The following is a 19,720-nucleotide window of genomic DNA, read 5'->3' as shown; positions in this document are numbered from 1 at the left end:
TTTCTTCAATATGAGGGCTCACACTAGTTTTAATATGGCTCAAGATGATTATTATAAAACTGTTCAAAATTTGTCCCCTGTATATGTTTTTTTTTCCCAGATAAAATTACTTTCAAATGAGTATCTAGTCTGGATACTTGTTTTAGTCTTTATCAATGTCCATTATATCTCCATTGTCCTCCATTCATACACTACCTTTTGTAAAATAATAATAAAAAAGGTTGCATAAAAGTAAATTGTATGAATTTATAATGAGAATTGAGTCAGCTAGACTATACTTTTTTGTTCTTGCTACAAAAAACTGTCCATTGGAAAGAATTACATTTCTTTTTGCAGTGGAACGAACCCGGAAAAAATGATGGATTACAAAGAGATTATAATAAGAAGTAAAAGGAAATCAATTCATAAATCCTGTAACCTTTTTGTAGCGGCATATCACGATTCACAAAGGTTGTTTTTCCTGACAGACCTATACAAGTGTGTCTTGCCAGAGGACACAAAAACAACAGCCTAAGTGCAGTAGTGTTGTCACGATACTAACATTTCAAAATCCATCGATAATAAGTCAATGTTCTCTTAGACTTGCTCGGATACAGTTAAAGATCATTCTAAAGCTATTCAGGAAAGGTTCATTTCTGTCCTGTGAATGTGATTTTTTAAGTATTGATACCTGCTCTAATGAATATCTAGTTTTGATACTAATTTCAGGATGGATTAGTATCTGATTTTTGATTCTATATTGTGTGTATTATATTGTGTGTACGTTTAGTCCAGACCTTGAGCGAGTGTTTGAAGCTGTAGGACGGACTCTTCTCGTGGCCCTCGCTGGTCTCCTCTCTCTTCTTACAGAACAGCAGAGTCTTGTCGTACAGAAACAGGTGCCTCTGCATGGGCTTGAACCTCGCCAAGTCCTTCACCTGCAAATACACAAAACGCTCTTTAGTTTGAACTGGATATATGGTTTCAATAGCATTACTCAAAGTGCATATAAGGTGCACTTTATTGTCTCTATAGGGAACTGTGTCCTTGAGCTAGGCTTGGTCTGGGGGATTTTACCTACGGGCCGGTTGGACTTCATTTTTTAGTGAAACATAATTATGTAACATTCACTTAAAGCCACACTTTCTAGCCAAAAAAAAGAAGTCTGGGAACTGCTAAGAGACACTTCAGTCAGGGAAAAAAGCTATTTAGCTTTTCACAAGTTGTCTCATTAGAATAAAACATTTTATTTTTATTGTACTGATAAAAAAAAAAACATAACACATTCTTAGTCTCTTCCTGCCTGTTTCCATGGCAATGTTGTGCTTTTCCATGGAGAATGGTTCATAAGTATTGTTTTAACTTTCTATTCGTAAGGTATACACTGTATCTTTAAGTTACACAATAGTTTTCATTTGATGAAGACAAATGTATGAAAACACTTTTATCTGTTCAAATAAAACATGTGCTCCATGTGTTCAAGTTCGAGCAGTCATTTTGGGCAGTATTTTGTGGGGTTATTTTTCTTGTAAAGAAGTAAATTTTGTATTATATCCTCCAAAGAGTATATAGAGTATTATAAAAGCAGCACTTTGTGTGCATCTAATGATACAATATTTGGTCTATTGCCAACCCAGAAGTAAAAGCTATAAGCAGCAGTAGGATTGCCTGTTTCACTTCAGCATATAAAAAAGCTATTTTAAAGTGAGTCTGAAATTCATGCATGTCAAAAAGTATTTGTGAGAGCTGTAGGAAACAGTTAGATAGACTCAAATATATACTTCCTCCTCCTGCTGTTTGACACAGATGACAAAGGTGACAGACTGAGGAATCTTTACAATTCTGCATTTTTCCTATTTTCCATGTCCTTGAGCATTTTTCTCAGACTGTAGGCACACGAGGACACATGAGAAATCACCCATAAAACATAAAGTAGATGTTGTTACCTTGCTGTGTCCCTTCTTATGGTCCGTCCACACGTTGAAGGATCCCTGCATGAGCAGCTTCCCCAGCTCACTCAGGTTTCCCTGTCAAACACAACAATATGTACACGTATTTATCCCTGCTATTTAAAGTTTTTTTAAAAATGTAATCATAATTGACCTGTTTTTTTTTTCTATGCTCAATTTGCATTCACTGAGCAGTTAGTTCAGTTCAGTGTGTCATTCCTCATTACGCCAGCAGGTGGAGTTGTTTCACAATCTTTTATTGTTCTTTAAGGTAAAACTCTGAGCTAAGTTGCCTTTTAGTTGTTTTAAACATTATTTAAGGTTTACTTAAATGTATAAAAATAGTTTAAAGGAGACGTATTATACCTATTATACCATGTCATAACAGTATTCCCTTATCAATAACTTAGCTAGCTCCACCCACAGCCCTGTACTCTGATGTAATAAAATAAACTCGGAGTAAGACATACAGGGTTATATAATATCACATCGCTATTGGCAACGGTGAAAACAACCTGCAGAGGCTCATGATATCTGCAGTACTGTCCTATAGTGACCTGAGACATGAGGGACAAGGACTGAACCAGGACTGAACCAGGACTAAAACAGGACTGAACACAAAGCTCCGAGCTCCACGGGGCTAAGCGCAATCAAAACCCGATCGCGCTTTGTGGACACCCGACGGTCTCCACTGGCTTGGGGTTCTCTCTTGCTCTCAAGTCCAAGACTAGTCCTGGTTTAGTCCTGGTTTAGACCTGGTTTAGACCTGGTTTAGTTCTGGTTCAGTCCTGTTTTAGTCCTGGTTTAATCTTGGTTTAGTCCTATTTTTGTCCTGGTTCAGTTTTGTTTTCAATCTGTTTTAGACCCGGTTTAGTACTGGTGTAGTCCTGGTTCAGTCCTGTTTGAGTCCTGGTTTAGTCCTGGTTCAGTCCTGATTTAGTCCTGGTTCAGTCCTGGTTCAGTCCTAGTTTAGACCTGGTTTAGTCCTGGTGTAGTCCGGGTTCAGTCCTCTTTTAGTCCTGTTTTAGTCTTGTTTTAGTCCTGGTTTAGTCCTGGTTCAGTCTTGTTTTAATCCTGTTTTAATCCTGTTTTAGTCCTGTTTTAGTCCTGGTTTAGTCCCTTTTCATGTGTTGTAGTCTATGATTTATGTTCTGTAGGTGCTTATGAACAGTGTTAATATGAATAACACCGTTTTCAGTAAAAAACATCAAATATTACAGATTTTTACTGAGCTGGCGCCTTTATGTTTGTACTAAAGGTTACTGTGGCACTACTGCACTATGAGCAAACATTGTGGCAGAATTACATTTTAGTGATGTTAGAGATTAACTTGATGTGGCTGCATGTTGAATTTAAAGAGGTTAATAAGTCACTAAATGGTTAGCTAATTGAAGTCTGGTGTTAAGGTTAAGAATGTTATCTCCCTGTGTCATACATGAGAGTTTAGTGCGAGCCCAGTCTGGGTCTAATCTACTTCAACTAAAGTTCAAAGTTCCTCTTTAAAAGGACGGTACGTAGCCTGCATTCTTGCTTCTTCTAAAAAGGAACTACCGTCACAGCTGAGGTGCAAGTGTCTCTGTCTGCATATAGAGCACACTGGCTGCAGGCGCTGGGGTTTAGGTTGTGAGGATTCAGATCAGAGGGAGTCCTTTTAGGCTTAAACCAACTGGAATGTTTTGTTGAGAAGCAAAATGTGGGCTGTTTTTTATTCCATTTAGTGGCTTTACATGGTTTGATACTGCTTTATTGTTCTGCTGGATTCACTTTGTAGAAACCATCTGACCTCACAGTGTTAGAATTTGTTCCCTCAACAGTAGGTGGGTACTTTTTTATTTAACCAATCGCTGCTATTTGGTCGTGATGTATGTAATGCACTGTTAACGGAGCTAACCGGTACATTAAGCTTTTCCCAAATCCCGTAGGAAGAAGGGCAATAACGTCTTTCCCCTTGATAAAATTCACCCAAACTTTCTCTTTATTCCAGCTTTAAATCCTCAATCTCGGGAATCGTTGACAACACGAAATACATGGCTCTTCGCTGATTGGCTGGTGCCCGAACTCACACTTACACTTCTTGCAAACCGTCTAGTGCAAGGTTGTCAAACTCAAATTCACAGAGGGACAAAATTAAAAACTGGGACAAAGTTGTGGGCCAAACTAAATATTTATTGAAAAAAATTCAACAACTTCTGCAAGTTTTCTCTACTTTCAGGATATGTAATGTTAAACCTCTTCTTATTAAAATAAATGTTTAATAATATTTTTGCTTAAATATTGAATCCAGAACAAGCATAATATAAAATAATGACAACATTTTTATAAAATAATGTCTCTATAGAATATCGGTAGCCAGAGGGCCAGCTCTAATACATAATTGATATGATCTCATGGGCCAAATATAATTATATCACGGGACAAATTTGGCTCCCGGGCCTGAGTTTGACATGTCTGCTCTAGTGTATTCCGAATCCTGACCTAGTCGCTGGAGAGAAATGCTCTCCTTCATTCCTCCCCTCGAGCCTCCATTTTTCAGCTGCCAGTCAAATGTGTCATATTAAGTGTTGTCCCAAAGAAAACCAAGGAAGGAAGGAGTAAACATGAGAGAGGCACCAGGAGGTAGATATCAGATAAAATAATCAAACTTTATTGTCTCAGTGAGGAGTTTATATCCTCTCTGCTCTCTCTGTCTCTCCTCCTTCCTCGCCCATTTGCTGCAGAATCAAGCAGAGGAATCAAGGAGACGGAAGCGAGGAAAGCGAAATGAGATGCAGTCATAGAGACGATGTGCACAAAATCAGTAATCTCGCTGATAAAAAGGCAAAATTCAACACAGAAATCAACAAAAGAAATCACATAAGCTCTGGTTATGTCCTTACTTGTCAGAACTAAAGCCAAATGCTGCAATAGGGACCAAGTCGTTGTTTTGCAAGTCTCAAATAAGTCTCAAGTCTTTGACCGGTAACACTTTATAATAACTACACCTTATTTAGCCTTAATAAAGCATGAACAAAGACTTAATTAATAATGATTCACGCTTAGTAACCACTTAATTACTACCTGAATTAGCACTTAACTTGCACTTAATTCGCCTGTGCTGTAAATAGTTACTCGTAAATATTTCTTACTTAATTACTCATGAACTAACCATTTGTGTATGCATTTGTAAATGTTTATTTAAGTACACATTTGAGCATTTATTAATGATTAGTAATTCATGATAGAATGATTTACTAGTAATGCATTATTGTTTCTCTGGAATTTGACCAACCTCAACAAATGCTTAATAAACATAATAAGTCTTCACTTTAGAAAAGCTCTCAGAAAGACTTACAGACCAACAGATAATAGCTGCCTGAATGATCATTGCTTTGCATTATTAGTAAATCATTCTCTCATAGCTTACTATTCATTAATAAACGCTCAAATTTGTACTTAAATATGCATTTGTAAACATGCAAATGGTTAGTTCATGAGTAACTAAGAAGTATTGAGTTACTATTTACAGCACAGGCGAATTAAGCGCAGGTTAAGTGCTAATTCAAGTAGTAATTAAGTAGTTACTAAGCGTGAATCATTATTACTTAAGTCTTTGTTCATGCTTTATTAAGGCTAAATAAAGTGTAGTTATTATAAAGTGTTACCTCTTTGACCTCAAGTCCGAGTCAAGTCCCAAGTCAAATACAGGCAAGTCCAAGTCGAGTCCGGAGTCACTGGCCCATAAGTCCAAGTCAAAACCAAGTTGTCTGCTTTGAGCTTCAAGTCATTTCAAATCTTTAAACAAAAGTACTAAATATATCTTAGATTTTTTGCTTTTTATATGACCTTCAAGGTAAATTATACTTAAAAAGTCATGCTATATATGAGTAGTTATAAGAGTTGTAGAAATGCAAATTTTTCCTTTTTAAATGTCTTGACGAGAATTTTGTGAATCATTACAGTGAAAACAGAAAGAATTAAGGTTTAAAAGTGCTTAATATTACTCATGTATTAGTCATGTAGTCTGCACTGAAAGGGAAGGATCATGTTCTATGTAGTTCTCTGTTTTACTGTATTATTCTGTATATTACTGTAGTACATTTGATGATACCATATCACAGTACTTCAGTTACATCCAAAGTAACAAATAGAGAAGTGAGAGGGACATGTTCCATCATGTATGACATTTATCAACTCTAAAGAGAAAAAGATTTCCTGAGCATCAAGTATTAAGTCAATGACCTTCAAATCAAGTCCCATGTCTTAGTCCATTTTATCAAGTCAAGTCTGAAGTCCTAAAAATAGTGACTCAAGTGTAAGTCCCACCTCTGGTTGAAACTGATTATTTCTATTAGTAACTAGACCCAAGAACTAACTATATTGCCACAGAAATCTGAATTTTAACAATATGAACTTTTGCTGCTCCATCTGTATTAATTTTTTTTTTAAATCTAATTTAGTCATGAAAACACTGACACTATTTTTCCTATATATATATGATAATTACACAAAATATTTACATTTCAGCCATATATAAGTTCATTAATACAACAAAGATAAGTATGTATTTCAAATAGTAAAATATTTCAGTACCTTCACTAACTACATATAAATCTATTTATTTATCTCTCATCGTCCCTTCACTCTCCTCACCCTCTCATCGCCCCCTTCACTCTCCTCTTCTTTTCATCGCTCCCTTCACTCTCCTCATCCTCTCATCGTCCCTTCACTCTCTTCATCCTCTCATCACCCCCTTCACTCTCTTCATCCTCTCATCACTCCCTTCACTCTCCTCATCCTCTCATCACTCCCTTCACTCTCCTCATCCTCTCATCGTCCCTTCATTCTCCTCATCCTCTCATCTCCCCTTCACTCTCCTCATCCTCTCATCTCCCCCTTCACTCTCCTCATCCTCTCATCACTCCCTTCACTCTCCTCATCCTCTCATCATCCCTTCATTCTCCTCATCCTCTCATCGTCCCTTCACTCTCCTCACCCTCTCATCACTCCCTTCACTCTCTTCATCCTCTCATCACTCCCTTCACTCTCCTCACCCTCTCATCACTCCCTTCACTCTCTTCATCCTCTCATCACTCCCTTCACTCTCCTCATCCTCTCATCATCCCTTCACTCTCCTCATCCTCTCATCACTCCCTTCACTCTCTTCATCCTCTCATCACCCCTTTCACTCTCTTCATCCTCTCATCACTCCCTTCACTCTCCTCATCCTCTCATCACTCCCTTCACTCTCCTCATCATCCCTTCACTCTCTTCATCCTCTCATCACCCCCTTCACTCTCCTCATCCTCTCATCGCCCCCTTCACTCTCCTCATCCTCTCATCACCCCCTTCACTCTCCTCACCCTCTCATCACTCCCTTCACTCTCCTCATCCTCTCGTCGCCCCTTCATTCTCCTCATCCTCTCATCTCCCCCTTCACTCTCCTCACCCTCTCATCACTCCCTTCACTCTCCTCATCCTCTCATCGCCCCTTCATTCTCCTCAGCCTCACCTCTACCACCTCCTCTTTATCGCAACATCTGACATTCAATAAAACTACTAACATTTTCTCTTTGCGTCCGTCTGAGTTTCTCCAGGTTGAAATTAAAATATATTTTCATCGCGTGCAACAACCTGATATCAAACTGCGTCACTGAGCTCATTGCTCTGTTTATATTTTGATATTTGGGTGTAAAATATTTGAATAGGACAACATGACCATTCTTTGTCGTCTGCTCTAATATTCTAATTTAATTTTCAAATTTTGTCCCTTATTTGACTGAGATGTGCTCACCTCAAAACCACTCTGTTTACGATTCATCACTTCAGAAGAGTTCCGTACAGTATGTCACCAGCAAAATAAAATAATATTCAAATTTGACCACATTTGTTTAGGGAAATAAAATGTCTAAGACTAGGAATGGGATGAGACACAATTTCCACAAGACGAGACGAGCCACATGATTCAGTTTCCAATTTTTGACCTCATATTTTTTATTTATTTGATGTAATATTTTCAGTGTTGGGAGTAACACGTTATAAAAGTAACAAATTACTGTAATGCATTGCTTCTTGCTGTAACGCAGTAATGTTTGGCATTGCAGGGAAAAAAGTGGTAATATTTTACTCGGTACAAATGTCAGTAACGCATGTTTATTAACCTGGATTGAAGTGGTGGGTTTTTCCTTTTTCTTCATACTAATTTGCTAAAATCACCGCGATATCAGCAGCGGTCATTTCAAGTCTTTAAACCAAAGTACCAAATATAGCTTAGATTTTTTGCTTTTTACTTAAAATGCCATGGTATATTTATATATGAGTAATTATATAAGAGTTGTAGAAATGCAAATGTTTTCGTTTTAAATGTCTTGACAAGAATTTTGTGTGAATCATTACAGTGAAAATAGAAAGAATTAAGATTTAAAAGTGCTTAATAGTAGTCATGTAGTCTGCACTGAAAGGGAAGGATCATGTTCTATGTAGTTCTCTGTTTTACTGTATTATTCTGTATATTACTGTAGTACATTTGATGATACCATATCACAGTACTTCAGTTACATTTAAAATAAGAAATAGAGAAGTGAAAACATATTTTTTTAGAAGAAGCACACCAGGAAATGTGTGCAACAAAGGATAAACAAATGAGGCAAAGATAGAAACTTCAAAATAATGTTATTCACGCCTTTTCCATTGACTATTTGAAGTGCCTATGACATTTTATACTTAGCCTGATTCATCAGCCGAGTTCACTTCGTGGAAACTACCTCACAGCATTAGGATTCGTTCGCTCAGCGGTAGGTGGGTACTTTTTTAATTTAACCAATCGCCGCTATTTGGTCGTGACATATGTAACAGGGCTAACTGGTATATTAAGCTTTTCCCAAATCCCGTAGGAAGAAGGACAATAACGTCTTTCCCCTTGATAAAATTCACCAAACTTTCTCTCTTTTACGGCTTTAAATCCTCGATCTCGGGAATCGTTGCCAACACAGAACGTATGGCTTTGTCTACATCCATCTCGACCGCTTTGTTTACTGTTGTGCTGAACAACAAAAGGGACCCAGACAGGCGTTTGAGTTTGACGTCATGGCTTCACAGCTCTTCGCTGATTGGCCGGTGCGTGGTCTACAACTCCTGGGTTTCTTGCAAACCGTCTAGTATATTCCTATTTCTGACCTAGTCACTGGAGAGAAATGAAATTGAGCAGAGGCACTAGGTGGTTCGTAGTATAAACTAAAACTAAAAAGTATAAACCATTTTACTAAAACACAGTTACAACCTTTATAATTAAGATTAGAAGCCAAAATGACAGAATGAAGTACCGTGGTGTATTCCTTTGATTTTAGTAATTATTTCATTTAAAGTAACTCTATTCTAAACACCACCAAATGAAGAAGAACAGGAATACAGGTTCTCAAAAATAATATTCAAACAATGTATTTTCGGTACATGTATTCAGTTACTTCCCCACACTGCTTGTGCTTGTAAACGCATGCAAATAAAATCTTATTGGCCATATAAACATTCCCGCAGACACAAGTCAATAGTCTATAAAACATTGTTATCAAACCCGTTATCTCATTCATACTGACCTCATATCCTGTTATAGCGATCTGATGCATTGAATCGTTGACAGACTTGATGATGTCCACCACTGTGGCCAACGCCTCCTCCAGCTCAGCACAGCCCTCGCCTTTACTGCACTTCAGCATCTCCTGCAAGACAATACCCAGGGACAAAAACAATAAGATTAGTTTGTGCATTAGGATATGGACTGTACCTGATATTTACTGTATTAAAAAAACTGAAAAACAGACGTAGTTTATTTAAAAACATTTGCAGTTGTCCAAAGTTATTTCTCATATTCGTAACGCATTCCTTTGCCCGACCAGCCACTCCAAGTATGGCATTCCTAGCATTCTAATTATACTCCGCCATCTGTTTATAAGAAAAAAACTTCCAGAGGTCAGAGTGTAGTTTTACAGTCACAGTAATGCTAACAAACAATGGCATTCTAACAGCACTCTTCCTGATTCCTAAAGGTAACACTCTTAATTATACTTAGAAGCAGGCAGTACGCCGCTACTTTTCCAATATATCTGTACAAATGCAAAAATAAATCACTTTTGCTACACTACAAACAAACAAAAAAAAACAAAAATCGGGTACAGCCACTTAATAATAATCATAATAAAAGAAATGTTGAATGTGCAATGCTGATGAAACAGTGTTAACTTTGCAAACTAATATGTCTTGAGTTTTTGACAAGGTTATGTTTTTGCAAGTAGAAAGTATAAAAAAAATAAAACTTCAGCTACCAAAAAATACTCAACAGAAATATCGAGTATATAAGTAAAGTAAGTTAAAGATGCTTTGTGTGGAGGATTTGCCAGATGCTTTTCTCCATGGAGATGTTATTACTTTGTCTGAAATGAGGTGGGACCAAGTCGCTGTTTTGCGAGTCTGAAGTAAGTCTCAAGTCTTTGACCTCAAGTACGAGTCAAGTCCCAAGTCAAATGCAGGCCAAGTCCAAGTTGAGTCTCAAGTCCCATAAGTTCAAGTCAAGTCCAAGTCGTCTGCTTTGAGCTTCAAATCAAGAATAGCTTTGAATTTTGAGGTTTATATGACTTTTAAACTAAATTGTACTTAAAAAGTCATATTTATATAAGAGTTGTTGAAATGCTAGTTTTCCTTTTTAAATGTCTTGACAAGATCTTATTATAGTCGGAATAGAAAGAATTAAGACTTAGAAGTGCTAAATAACAGCTATTTTGTCATGTAGTCTGCACTGAAAGGGAAGGATCATGTTCTATGTAGTTCCCTCTGTTTTACTGTGTTGTACTGTATTTATTACTGTAGTACATTTGAGGAGGTCGTATCACAGTACTTCAGTTTCATCCAAAAATAAGAAGTGAGAGAGACATGTTCCAGTTTGTTCCAGTAAAATTCAGCCCCGCATTTATCAACTGTAAAGAGAAAAGTATTTTCTAAAAACTTTTTTTCAAGAGAAGTCTTTTCAAGTCACAGGCCTCAAGTCCGAGTCAAGTTCCAAATCACTGAACTTCAAGTCCAAGTCGAGTCCCAGGTCTTAGTCCATTTTATCAAGTCAATTCTCAAGTCCTAAAAATAGTGACTCAAGTCTGACTCAAGTCCAAGTCACGTCTTACAAGTCCCCACCTCTGCAATATGGTATTAAACCTTTATATCTTCATGGAGACCAAATCAGACCAAGTTACAGGTCAGATCTGTGGAGAGGCGACCCCGCTCACAGTCAGAATGCCCGTTTTTCTCTGTATTTTTGAGCTATAAAACCACCTGTAACTGAATAAACGTAAGGTAGAGATGTTTAATGTTGCACCGTGGAACATTTTAGGCACAGCAATGTCAGGTGATAGACCCCAGCCAAAAAGTTACACAGTGAACATTTATTAAAGATTTAAGGGGGAGGAGCTTAAATTAATATTGTCAGAATACTGATTTTGATGTTAAATAGAAAATTCTAGGGTTTGATAACTTCACATCATCACATTTTTAGAATCTGAAAACCCCCATTGTTAAATTAGATAAACTGGTAAACTGCTTTTTCACTTCATCTCATACTTAAACAGAACTTTGAAATGTTAAAGTACCTTGAGCATGAGTTGGTATTTGGTGATCCTCTGCACAGGTTTCAGGAGGTAGGCGTCTAGAGACAGTTTGTGGTCCAGTTTCTTTTGGCACTCCTGAAATACACAGACAAAAACTATAGGTTAATACAGCGTTTCTGAAATTGTGGTGCCTTCAGATCCTTCAGCTGTTACTTGGACAGCTCTTGCGTTTTTAGAGTTCATTTTATACATGTTTTGATCTTTTAGGATGATTGTTTAAAATTGAAGTAGTCCACTGAAAAGGGGTCATTTTATACTGTTTTCTGATCTCTGTTATAATGTTTCCTCATCAAAAACATACCTGAAATTGTGTTTTGTTTCATTCCTTTCATTTCACTCTCAAACAGAAAACACTCTGTTCCACCTTGTGATGTCATGGGGTAATACAGAAAGTGTTCACTCTATTTTTAAACTCCATACACTTTCACTAAAATCATTTGGATAATTTCAGCCCTGGAACTGGGAATCTCTACTGAATGAAAGGTAAAAGGAGCCATTAACATGAAAACTACTAGCCAGGATGGCATCACCTAGTGCCTCCGCTGAATTTCATTTCTCTCTAGCAACTAGGTCAGGAATCAAAATACACTAAATGGTTCGCAAAAACCCCCGAAAGTGCGAGTTCGGGTACCAGCCAATCAGCGAAGAGCCATATATTCTGTGTTTTCAACGATTCCGGACATCGAGGATTTAAAGCTGGAACAAAGAGAATGTTTGGTGAATTTTATCAAGGGGAAAGACGTTATTGCCCTTCTTCCTATGGGATTTGGGAAAAACTTAATATACCAGTTATCCCCGTTAGTGGTGCATTACATACGTCACGACCAAATAGCAGCGATTGGTTAAATAACAAAGTAAACGCCTACAGTCAAGTAAACGAATTCTAACACTGCAAGGTTTGTAGATGGTTTCTACAAAGTGAAACCGGCTGATGAATCAGGCTAGAAAACTACCACTTCATGACATCACATGAAGCTTTGGTAAACAGACTATTAAAGGGTCCATCTCATGCAAAATCAACTTTTCAGAGCTTTCTACCTGTTGCCGATGTGTTTTTTAGATTGATTCAGCATTTTTTTTTTAACAAATTGCAGCATATTTCTTTAACCCTCCCACGTGACTAAAGCTGCTACAACGATGACGCGGCAGCTACGCCTATGACGCGTTTGATGTAGCAGAAGGTGCTTTGTTTAATAAAGGGTGCTTTAAAAGGTCACTCAAACATGTATAGCATATGAAACAAAACACAACTCCAGGTCTGTTTTTGATGACGTAACAACATCCTAACATGGTTTAAAGCCCAGAAGAGTCAATTTTGTGTAATATAGTATCTTTAAGAGCTGGTTTAGCCCTACTTTAGACCTTTAATAATTATTTTATAGACCTGGTTTAGATCTGGTGGTACTCGAAAAGCCAAACTTTTCCTCTGGCGGCACTTGGTGTGAAAAGTTTGAGAGCCACTGGGATAATTGGGGAAACTGGGACATTCCATACCAAAAATATGGTGTGTAAAAATACTTTTTTAGTCAATTTAAATAAATGAAAAGATCAGACTTGGATTTGTTACCTGGAAGAAGAGTGAGTCTCCGCACTGTCTCCAGAGCACCTCAGAGCGTGGTTTGTTCTGACAGTATTTCTCATACACCTTCAACTCCTCTTTCTGTAAGAATAAACAACAAAAGTTACTTGTATAATTGCAAAACTTGAAACAATGTCAAGAGATCATTCATGTGCTAAAAATTCAAACACTGTAAGGTAAGTTTTCCTATCTTAATTTACTTAAAGACGGGGCATTTTATTTCTACGGGGTATGTTACCTTTTATTGTTTTGAAAATGCTATATTCACCGAAATGTATTGACATGTTTTATAAGTTTCCTAAGTCACTCCCCCTTCATACATCCCACTAATGAAACTATTGCACATCACATCAGTTTTGGAAAGTTGTTGTGTAAAGTTTTGTATCATAACTTTGTATATTTATGGAGAATTGTCACGTGGGCATGGATGATGTAGGCTTGCGGTGGAGCACGGCACAGAATCTAATCGTAAGAAAAATCTGAATAGGGCCCGGGAGAGAATGCTAAATTACTGAAAAATGCATAGATGACATCAAAAACCTCTTCAGGCATGTTTCTGATGAGAGAACAATGTTATAACATGACAGAAAGCTCAAAGCTATTTTGCATAATACCCCGTCTTTAAATAAATGTCGGCACAGACATGGGTCATGAGCAGCTCTGGAACAGTCAGTCCTGTTTAAAACCTTTATTAATCCTTGAACCACCAGAGTCTTAATGCTATTTGCAAATAATGGGAACTTCCACCACTATTTCCTGACAAATTAACCACAAAATAATCAAAGAGGTCATTTAATCCCTTTGGTCTGGACAATGCAAAATCAAAAAAGGCGCATCCACAACCCACCTCACCACAATGACGTAAGTAAGTGACCTCATTTCTGTATGTGTGTTTGGAAAGATTTCCATCTGATTCAGTAATGTTCCATATTTGTCACAGACAAATATTTGTACAATATTATTCATCTGTAGCAAAAAAACACTGAATAAATAATAATACTGCATTAGATATATATAGCGCCTTTGAAGACACCCAAAGTGCTTTACAGAGCATTATTCATTCTCTCCACACTCAATCTGCCACAGCTTCCCTGGGACTGACTGACAGAGGGGAGGCTGCCAATCTGCATCATCTGCCTCTCAAACCACTTCCAACACTCACACAGACGCCACATTCATGCTGGATGACGTAGGTTGAGTGTCTTGTCTAAGGACACAACAGTTTTTCCACTTCTGCCCCACTGCTGAACCTGAGGTCTGACAAGATCGGGCTTTGAAAAGCTGATGTGGCCACAATAATAAACTGAGGATGTGGTTTAAAATTAATATAAAGTAAATGTTCAAATCAAATATTTATAAATAACACGTGTAGCATTCCAGAAGAGAATGGAATGTTCTGTATTCCTCCTGGGCATTTCCCTGGGGAAGTGTTTCAGGCATGTCCCACTGGCAGGAGGCCCCAGGAAAGACCCAGGACACACTGGACGGGCTATGCCTCTCGGCTGGTCTGGGAAAGCCTTGATGTCTGACCGAAGGAGCTGGATGAAGTGTCTGGGGTGAGGGAAGTCTGGAAGTCCCTGCTTAAACTGCTTACCCAAGGACCCGGCACCGGATACGTGGGAAAATTTGATGGATTTGTAGCATTCTTTTACTCTCAATTACAAAAACACTGGACATGATGACCATTAAGTTTATGTTATAATTTGAGAATGAGAAAAATGATACATGTATGTGTCCCCTGTCTGTGGGTTAAGGCTCTGGCACTTCTTTTAACCTCTATGACCTCTTGGTTTCAATATGAGCTAATAGGACAACACAAGGGCAACAATTGACAAAAGACAGGATGCACCATCACAAAAAAAAAGACATCAAAAGTCTGAAAAACTGGCACGCGTTCAACCATTTCCCAGAGGCAATACACTTTTGTTATTTTCAGTGGCTTACTCCTGGTGCAGTGTATGTTTACCTGCAGTAGTTCTTGTTTTCTGTGCTGGAACTCTCTGTTACTCACCCTTTTGAGAAAACAGGTTCCCACGACCTCCGGTTTCTCGGCACAGTTCTCCAGCTCTCCTCGAAACGTCCTGGAGGTCAAAACAACAAACAACTCAAAACATATTTACACATCGTTTATTTCCTGTTCGTAAATTGAGCATTCAGTTTGTTTGAATGGCTGGGCATTTACAAAGGTGTCAGTGTCATAACTTGAGAGGAAATTATTGGAATATTTAAAGCGTTTTTAACAGGTTATACTGCAGATTTTTAAAATAACATATATTCCTATATTATATTAAATGGACTCTTGTGACCTTTAAGTCTTGTTTATTTTCCTTCTCAAAAATGTATGGAGTTGTGTTTTGTTCAATTCACACATGTGAGAAACCCTTTACTTTTGCTGAAATTATCCAAATGATTAAAAACACAGTGCAGCACTTCCTGTATTACTACATGGCATCACAAGGTGGAACAGAGTTTTTTCAGTTTGAGAGAAGAAATCAGCCTAAATGTGCAGGATTTGTGTATTAAACGTGTAAACGAAACAAAAACACAACTGCAGGTCTGTTTGTGATGAGGAAACAACATTCAAAATTACAAAAAAATAAAATTAAAATTAATAATTACATGTACCGGTACATGTATTACCGAATACTGAGTGTACACTGCTACTACCAGTGTATTCCGATAACAAACCAATCTGACCTCGTATCTTTATGGCTTTGAAAACATGAGATAATACACTGTACTCTTCTATGACGCCAGGTGTGGTACTCGGGATACTATTGTGTAATGTGCTATAAAGTTGTCCTATTCCAAACAAGGAGTGTTTATCTGTCCATACACAATAAATATAGACAGATAAAATATAAAATATAAATATAATATATGCTTCATATTTAATTTTTATCCATATCTAGTTAGTATGTTTTCATATCCAAAATAGGGACTGAAAATTACTACTACTACTATTATTACTACTACTACTACTACTACTCCTACAACCCCTACTACTACTCCTACTACAACTCCTACTACTACTACTACTACTACTACTCCTCCCCCTACTACTCCTACTACTACTTCTACTACTCCGACTACTTCTTCTACTCCTATTCCTACTACTACTACTTCTTCTACTACTTCTACTATTCTCCTACTACTCCTATTCCTGCTACTACTGCTTCTTCTACTCTGACTACTTCTTCCACTCCTATTCCTACTACTACTACTTCTTCTACTACTTCTACTATTACTCCTACTACTCCTATTCCTGCTACTACTGCTTCTTCTACTACTACTTCTTCTACTATTATTCCTACTCCTATTACTACTACTAGCATTACTACTACTACTACTACGACTCCTACTACTACTCCTACAACCCCTACTACGACTCCTACTACTGCTCCTACTACTACTACTCCTACTGCTACTACTACTCCTACTCCTCCCCCTCCTCCTCCTACTACTACTACTACTACTACTTCTTCTACTCCTATTCCTACTACTACTACTTCTTCTACTACTTCTACTATTACTCCTACTACTCCTATTCCTGCTACTACTACTTCTTCTACTATTATTCCTACTCCTATTACTACTACTAGCATTACTACTACTCCTACTACTACTACTCCTACTACTACTACTCCTACTACTACTACTACTCCTACTCCTCCCTCTCCTCCTACTACTACTTCTATTATTCCGACTACTTCTTCCACTCCTATTCCTACTACTACTACTTCTTCTACTACTTCTACTATTACTCCTACTACTCCTATTCCTGCTACTTCTGCTTCTTCTACTACTACTTCTTCTACTATTATTCCTACTCCTATTACTACTACTAGCATTACTACTAGCATTACTACTACTAGCATTACTACTACTACTACTACTACTACTACTACTACTACTACTACTACTACTACTACTACTACTACTACTACTACTACTACTACTACCACTACTAATACCACTACCACTACTACTAGTACTACTACTACTACTACTACTAGTACTACTACTACTACTACTACTAGTACTACTACTACTACTACTACTACTACTAGGTCATACTCCCAGATGAGGAGCAGATTTCCCTATTGATTACATTGTACTTTGCCATTAAAAAAGGTAAATTCACAAATATTGAAGCTGATCATTTCTGTTACTGACAACAAAACACTGCCACTTCTGTATTAAATGTGATTGTCCATCAGAATGCCATATGAAACCATGCAATTCTCTGGAACTAGAGTTTACATAACCCTGGAGTGGCCTCTTCCATATATGGACTGTGTACTTTGCACTTAAATGTAACATCGTACACGGAGGCGAAAGAGAAACAGAGGAGAAACCAGTTTTGCTACTATAAACAGAACAGACCATAACATTTACTATACAGGACACAAGTACTAGTACCGGTATATGGTGTCCTGTTCAGCTTGACAATTTGCTAAACAATAGGCTACACACAGCTCCAGTTTCCAACACATGTGTAAAACAAACACAGCTTTTTTTTTTTTTTTAAATTCAAGATAATTATGGACTTAAAGTGGCTGCACCAGTCTTTTTTTTTTCTTCATATAGCTGAGCAAGACTTAATTTGCCCCAGCACAGGTACATTTTATAGTATAAGCAGCTGTTAAGATAAAAATCAGACCATCATGTGTTATCTGATTGAATTATTGTATGTTTTATTGTACGAGAATAAGGAATTGCGTTGTTAGCATGCTATTGCTTGTAACTGTGACAGCATGTTTTGAAAAGCGTTATTAAATAATCTTAGTGAAAAATCAGGATGCTAATGAGTAGTGATGTAACAATAACAGAAGTATTGTGATATCGTATAGTCAAAGTTCTCACAATAATATCGTGGACCATCATAATATATGGAATTACAGGTCTCGTTGCTTAAATTAAGAACTATGGTGCAGCAAAAGCTAAAAAACAAAGACAGAAGGAACTACGTAGACCATGATCCTTTGCTTCATTTCAGTGCAGACTACAAGAAGAAATAACAGTTCTAAGCACTTTTAAGTCTTAGTGCTTTAGATTAAGTCTTGTCAAGACATTTTAAGAGGAAAAAGTAACATATTAACAGTTTTAGCAGTTTATTCTCTATAAAATATCCCAATAAATATCATACCGTGAGATGTATATCGTGAAAATATCGTACCGAGAGATTTGGATATTGTTACATCCCTAATCGTGAGCTTTCCCACGATATCGCAATAAATATCATACTGTGAGGTTCATGATATCGTATCGTGAGACTTGGATATCATTACATTCCTACTAATGAGTTAGATAATAACCATTGTAAACAGTTTTCGCGTTTAGAAGATGGTAAAATTGGTTTGGTACAGAGCTTTTAAAGATGCACTGTGTAACTTCTAATGGAGTGTGTCTGTCTCCATGGCGATCTTATTGCTGTTCCTGGAATATTCACTTTTAAAACTCCCATATTACACAACTGTCTGATCTGTGCTATAATATTTCCTCATTAAAAACATTCCTGGAGTTGTGTTTTGTTTCAACTTCCACTTCAAGACATGACAAGGTGCAACACAACATTCTGAGTTTTGGAGATGAAGAAAGATGAAGACAGACGAATAAATAAATAAAGGGTCTCTCAAACATACAGATGAAACAAAACACAACTCCAGGTATATTTCTGAAAAGGTAACAAAATTATAACACATCTTAGAGCTCACAAGAATCAATTTTGTGTAATACAGGACCTTCAACCTGTAATAAATTCATTAACTAACATGAATGCAGATTAATAATAAAGAGTCTCTCAAACATACAGATGAAACAAAACACAACTACAGGTATGTTTTTGAAAAGGTAATGCTATTATAACTAGGGATGGGTATGATTAATCGATTAATCGATAATTGATCATTAAGAATTTCATCGATTACGTTAATTTTAATCGACAAACCGAATGTAGGTTGCTGTGTGTAGTGTGACCAAACAGGGGTCCGTACATGTGTCTCTCTGCACTTAGAAGGAGCGAGACACAAACAGTCGGTCAGTCTGCAGCGTACCGAAGCACAAATGCGTATTTAACGATGATTTGTACAAGAAATTCCACGCTTTCCGTTGCGTTCGGGACAAGTGTGAGTCCATGTGCACAGTGTATAAAGCAGCACATATGTCTCAGTGTCCAGTGGGGAAAAGCTTTACCAGGTGAGAGTCGCGCAATGTCGATGACGAGTCCCCACCTCCCGCCCCCCGTACGGTGTCCTGGTTTTGACAAACACAAATATGGTCACACTAACCTGTATTCCACTGAGTCGTGTCTTTTAATCCAACACAAATTGACCGCATCAGCGACACAAGAGCTGCAGTTTTATCTTTATGCAAGTTTATGCAAATTAGCGATGCGGTTTTAAGTTTCGTTTCTGTGAGAGTTGCGCAAAACTGAATTAAACACATTATAATGTCAAACGGATCGATGTGGCTCTAGAGTGGTTACGGTTTATATGTCGTAAAGTTGAATTTATTTATGCAGATTAGTAGTGCAGATAGTAATAATAATGATGATCATTTTAATATAAAAACGTTAATGATTAATCGAT

The 19,720-nt window shown here is 37.4% G+C and overlaps 1 protein-coding gene across 1 annotated transcript in view; it reads right to left on the bottom strand.

Moving 5' to 3' along the window:
• mcf2l2 (MCF.2 cell line derived transforming sequence-like 2) overlaps window positions 1–19,720 on the bottom strand; it is a 197,313-nt gene that overhangs the window by 74,350 nt on the left and 103,243 nt on the right. Inside the window, exons 18-23 of the mRNA XM_055165252.1 lie at window positions 15,142–15,211; window positions 13,119–13,211; window positions 11,534–11,626; window positions 9,497–9,619; window positions 1,926–2,006; window positions 777–917 (exon numbers count right to left, since the gene is read on the bottom strand). Coding sequence (XP_055021227.1) covers window positions 777–917; window positions 1,926–2,006; window positions 9,497–9,619; window positions 11,534–11,626; window positions 13,119–13,211; window positions 15,142–15,211 — 601 coding nt within the window. The remainder of the gene's footprint in view (window positions 1–776; window positions 918–1,925; window positions 2,007–9,496; window positions 9,620–11,533; window positions 11,627–13,118; window positions 13,212–15,141; window positions 15,212–19,720) is intronic.

The sequence above is a fragment of the Boleophthalmus pectinirostris genome, unplaced genomic scaffold, assembly GCF_026225935.1.
Source record: "Boleophthalmus pectinirostris isolate CB_2022bp ecotype Guang Dong unplaced genomic scaffold, ASM2622593v1 HiC_scaffold_7, whole genome shotgun sequence".
Classification (NCBI taxonomy): domain Eukaryota; kingdom Metazoa; phylum Chordata; class Actinopteri; order Gobiiformes; family Gobiidae; genus Boleophthalmus; species Boleophthalmus pectinirostris.
The sequence above is the reverse complement of the archived record's forward strand: the minus strand, read 5'-3'. Positions and strand labels throughout refer to the sequence as shown.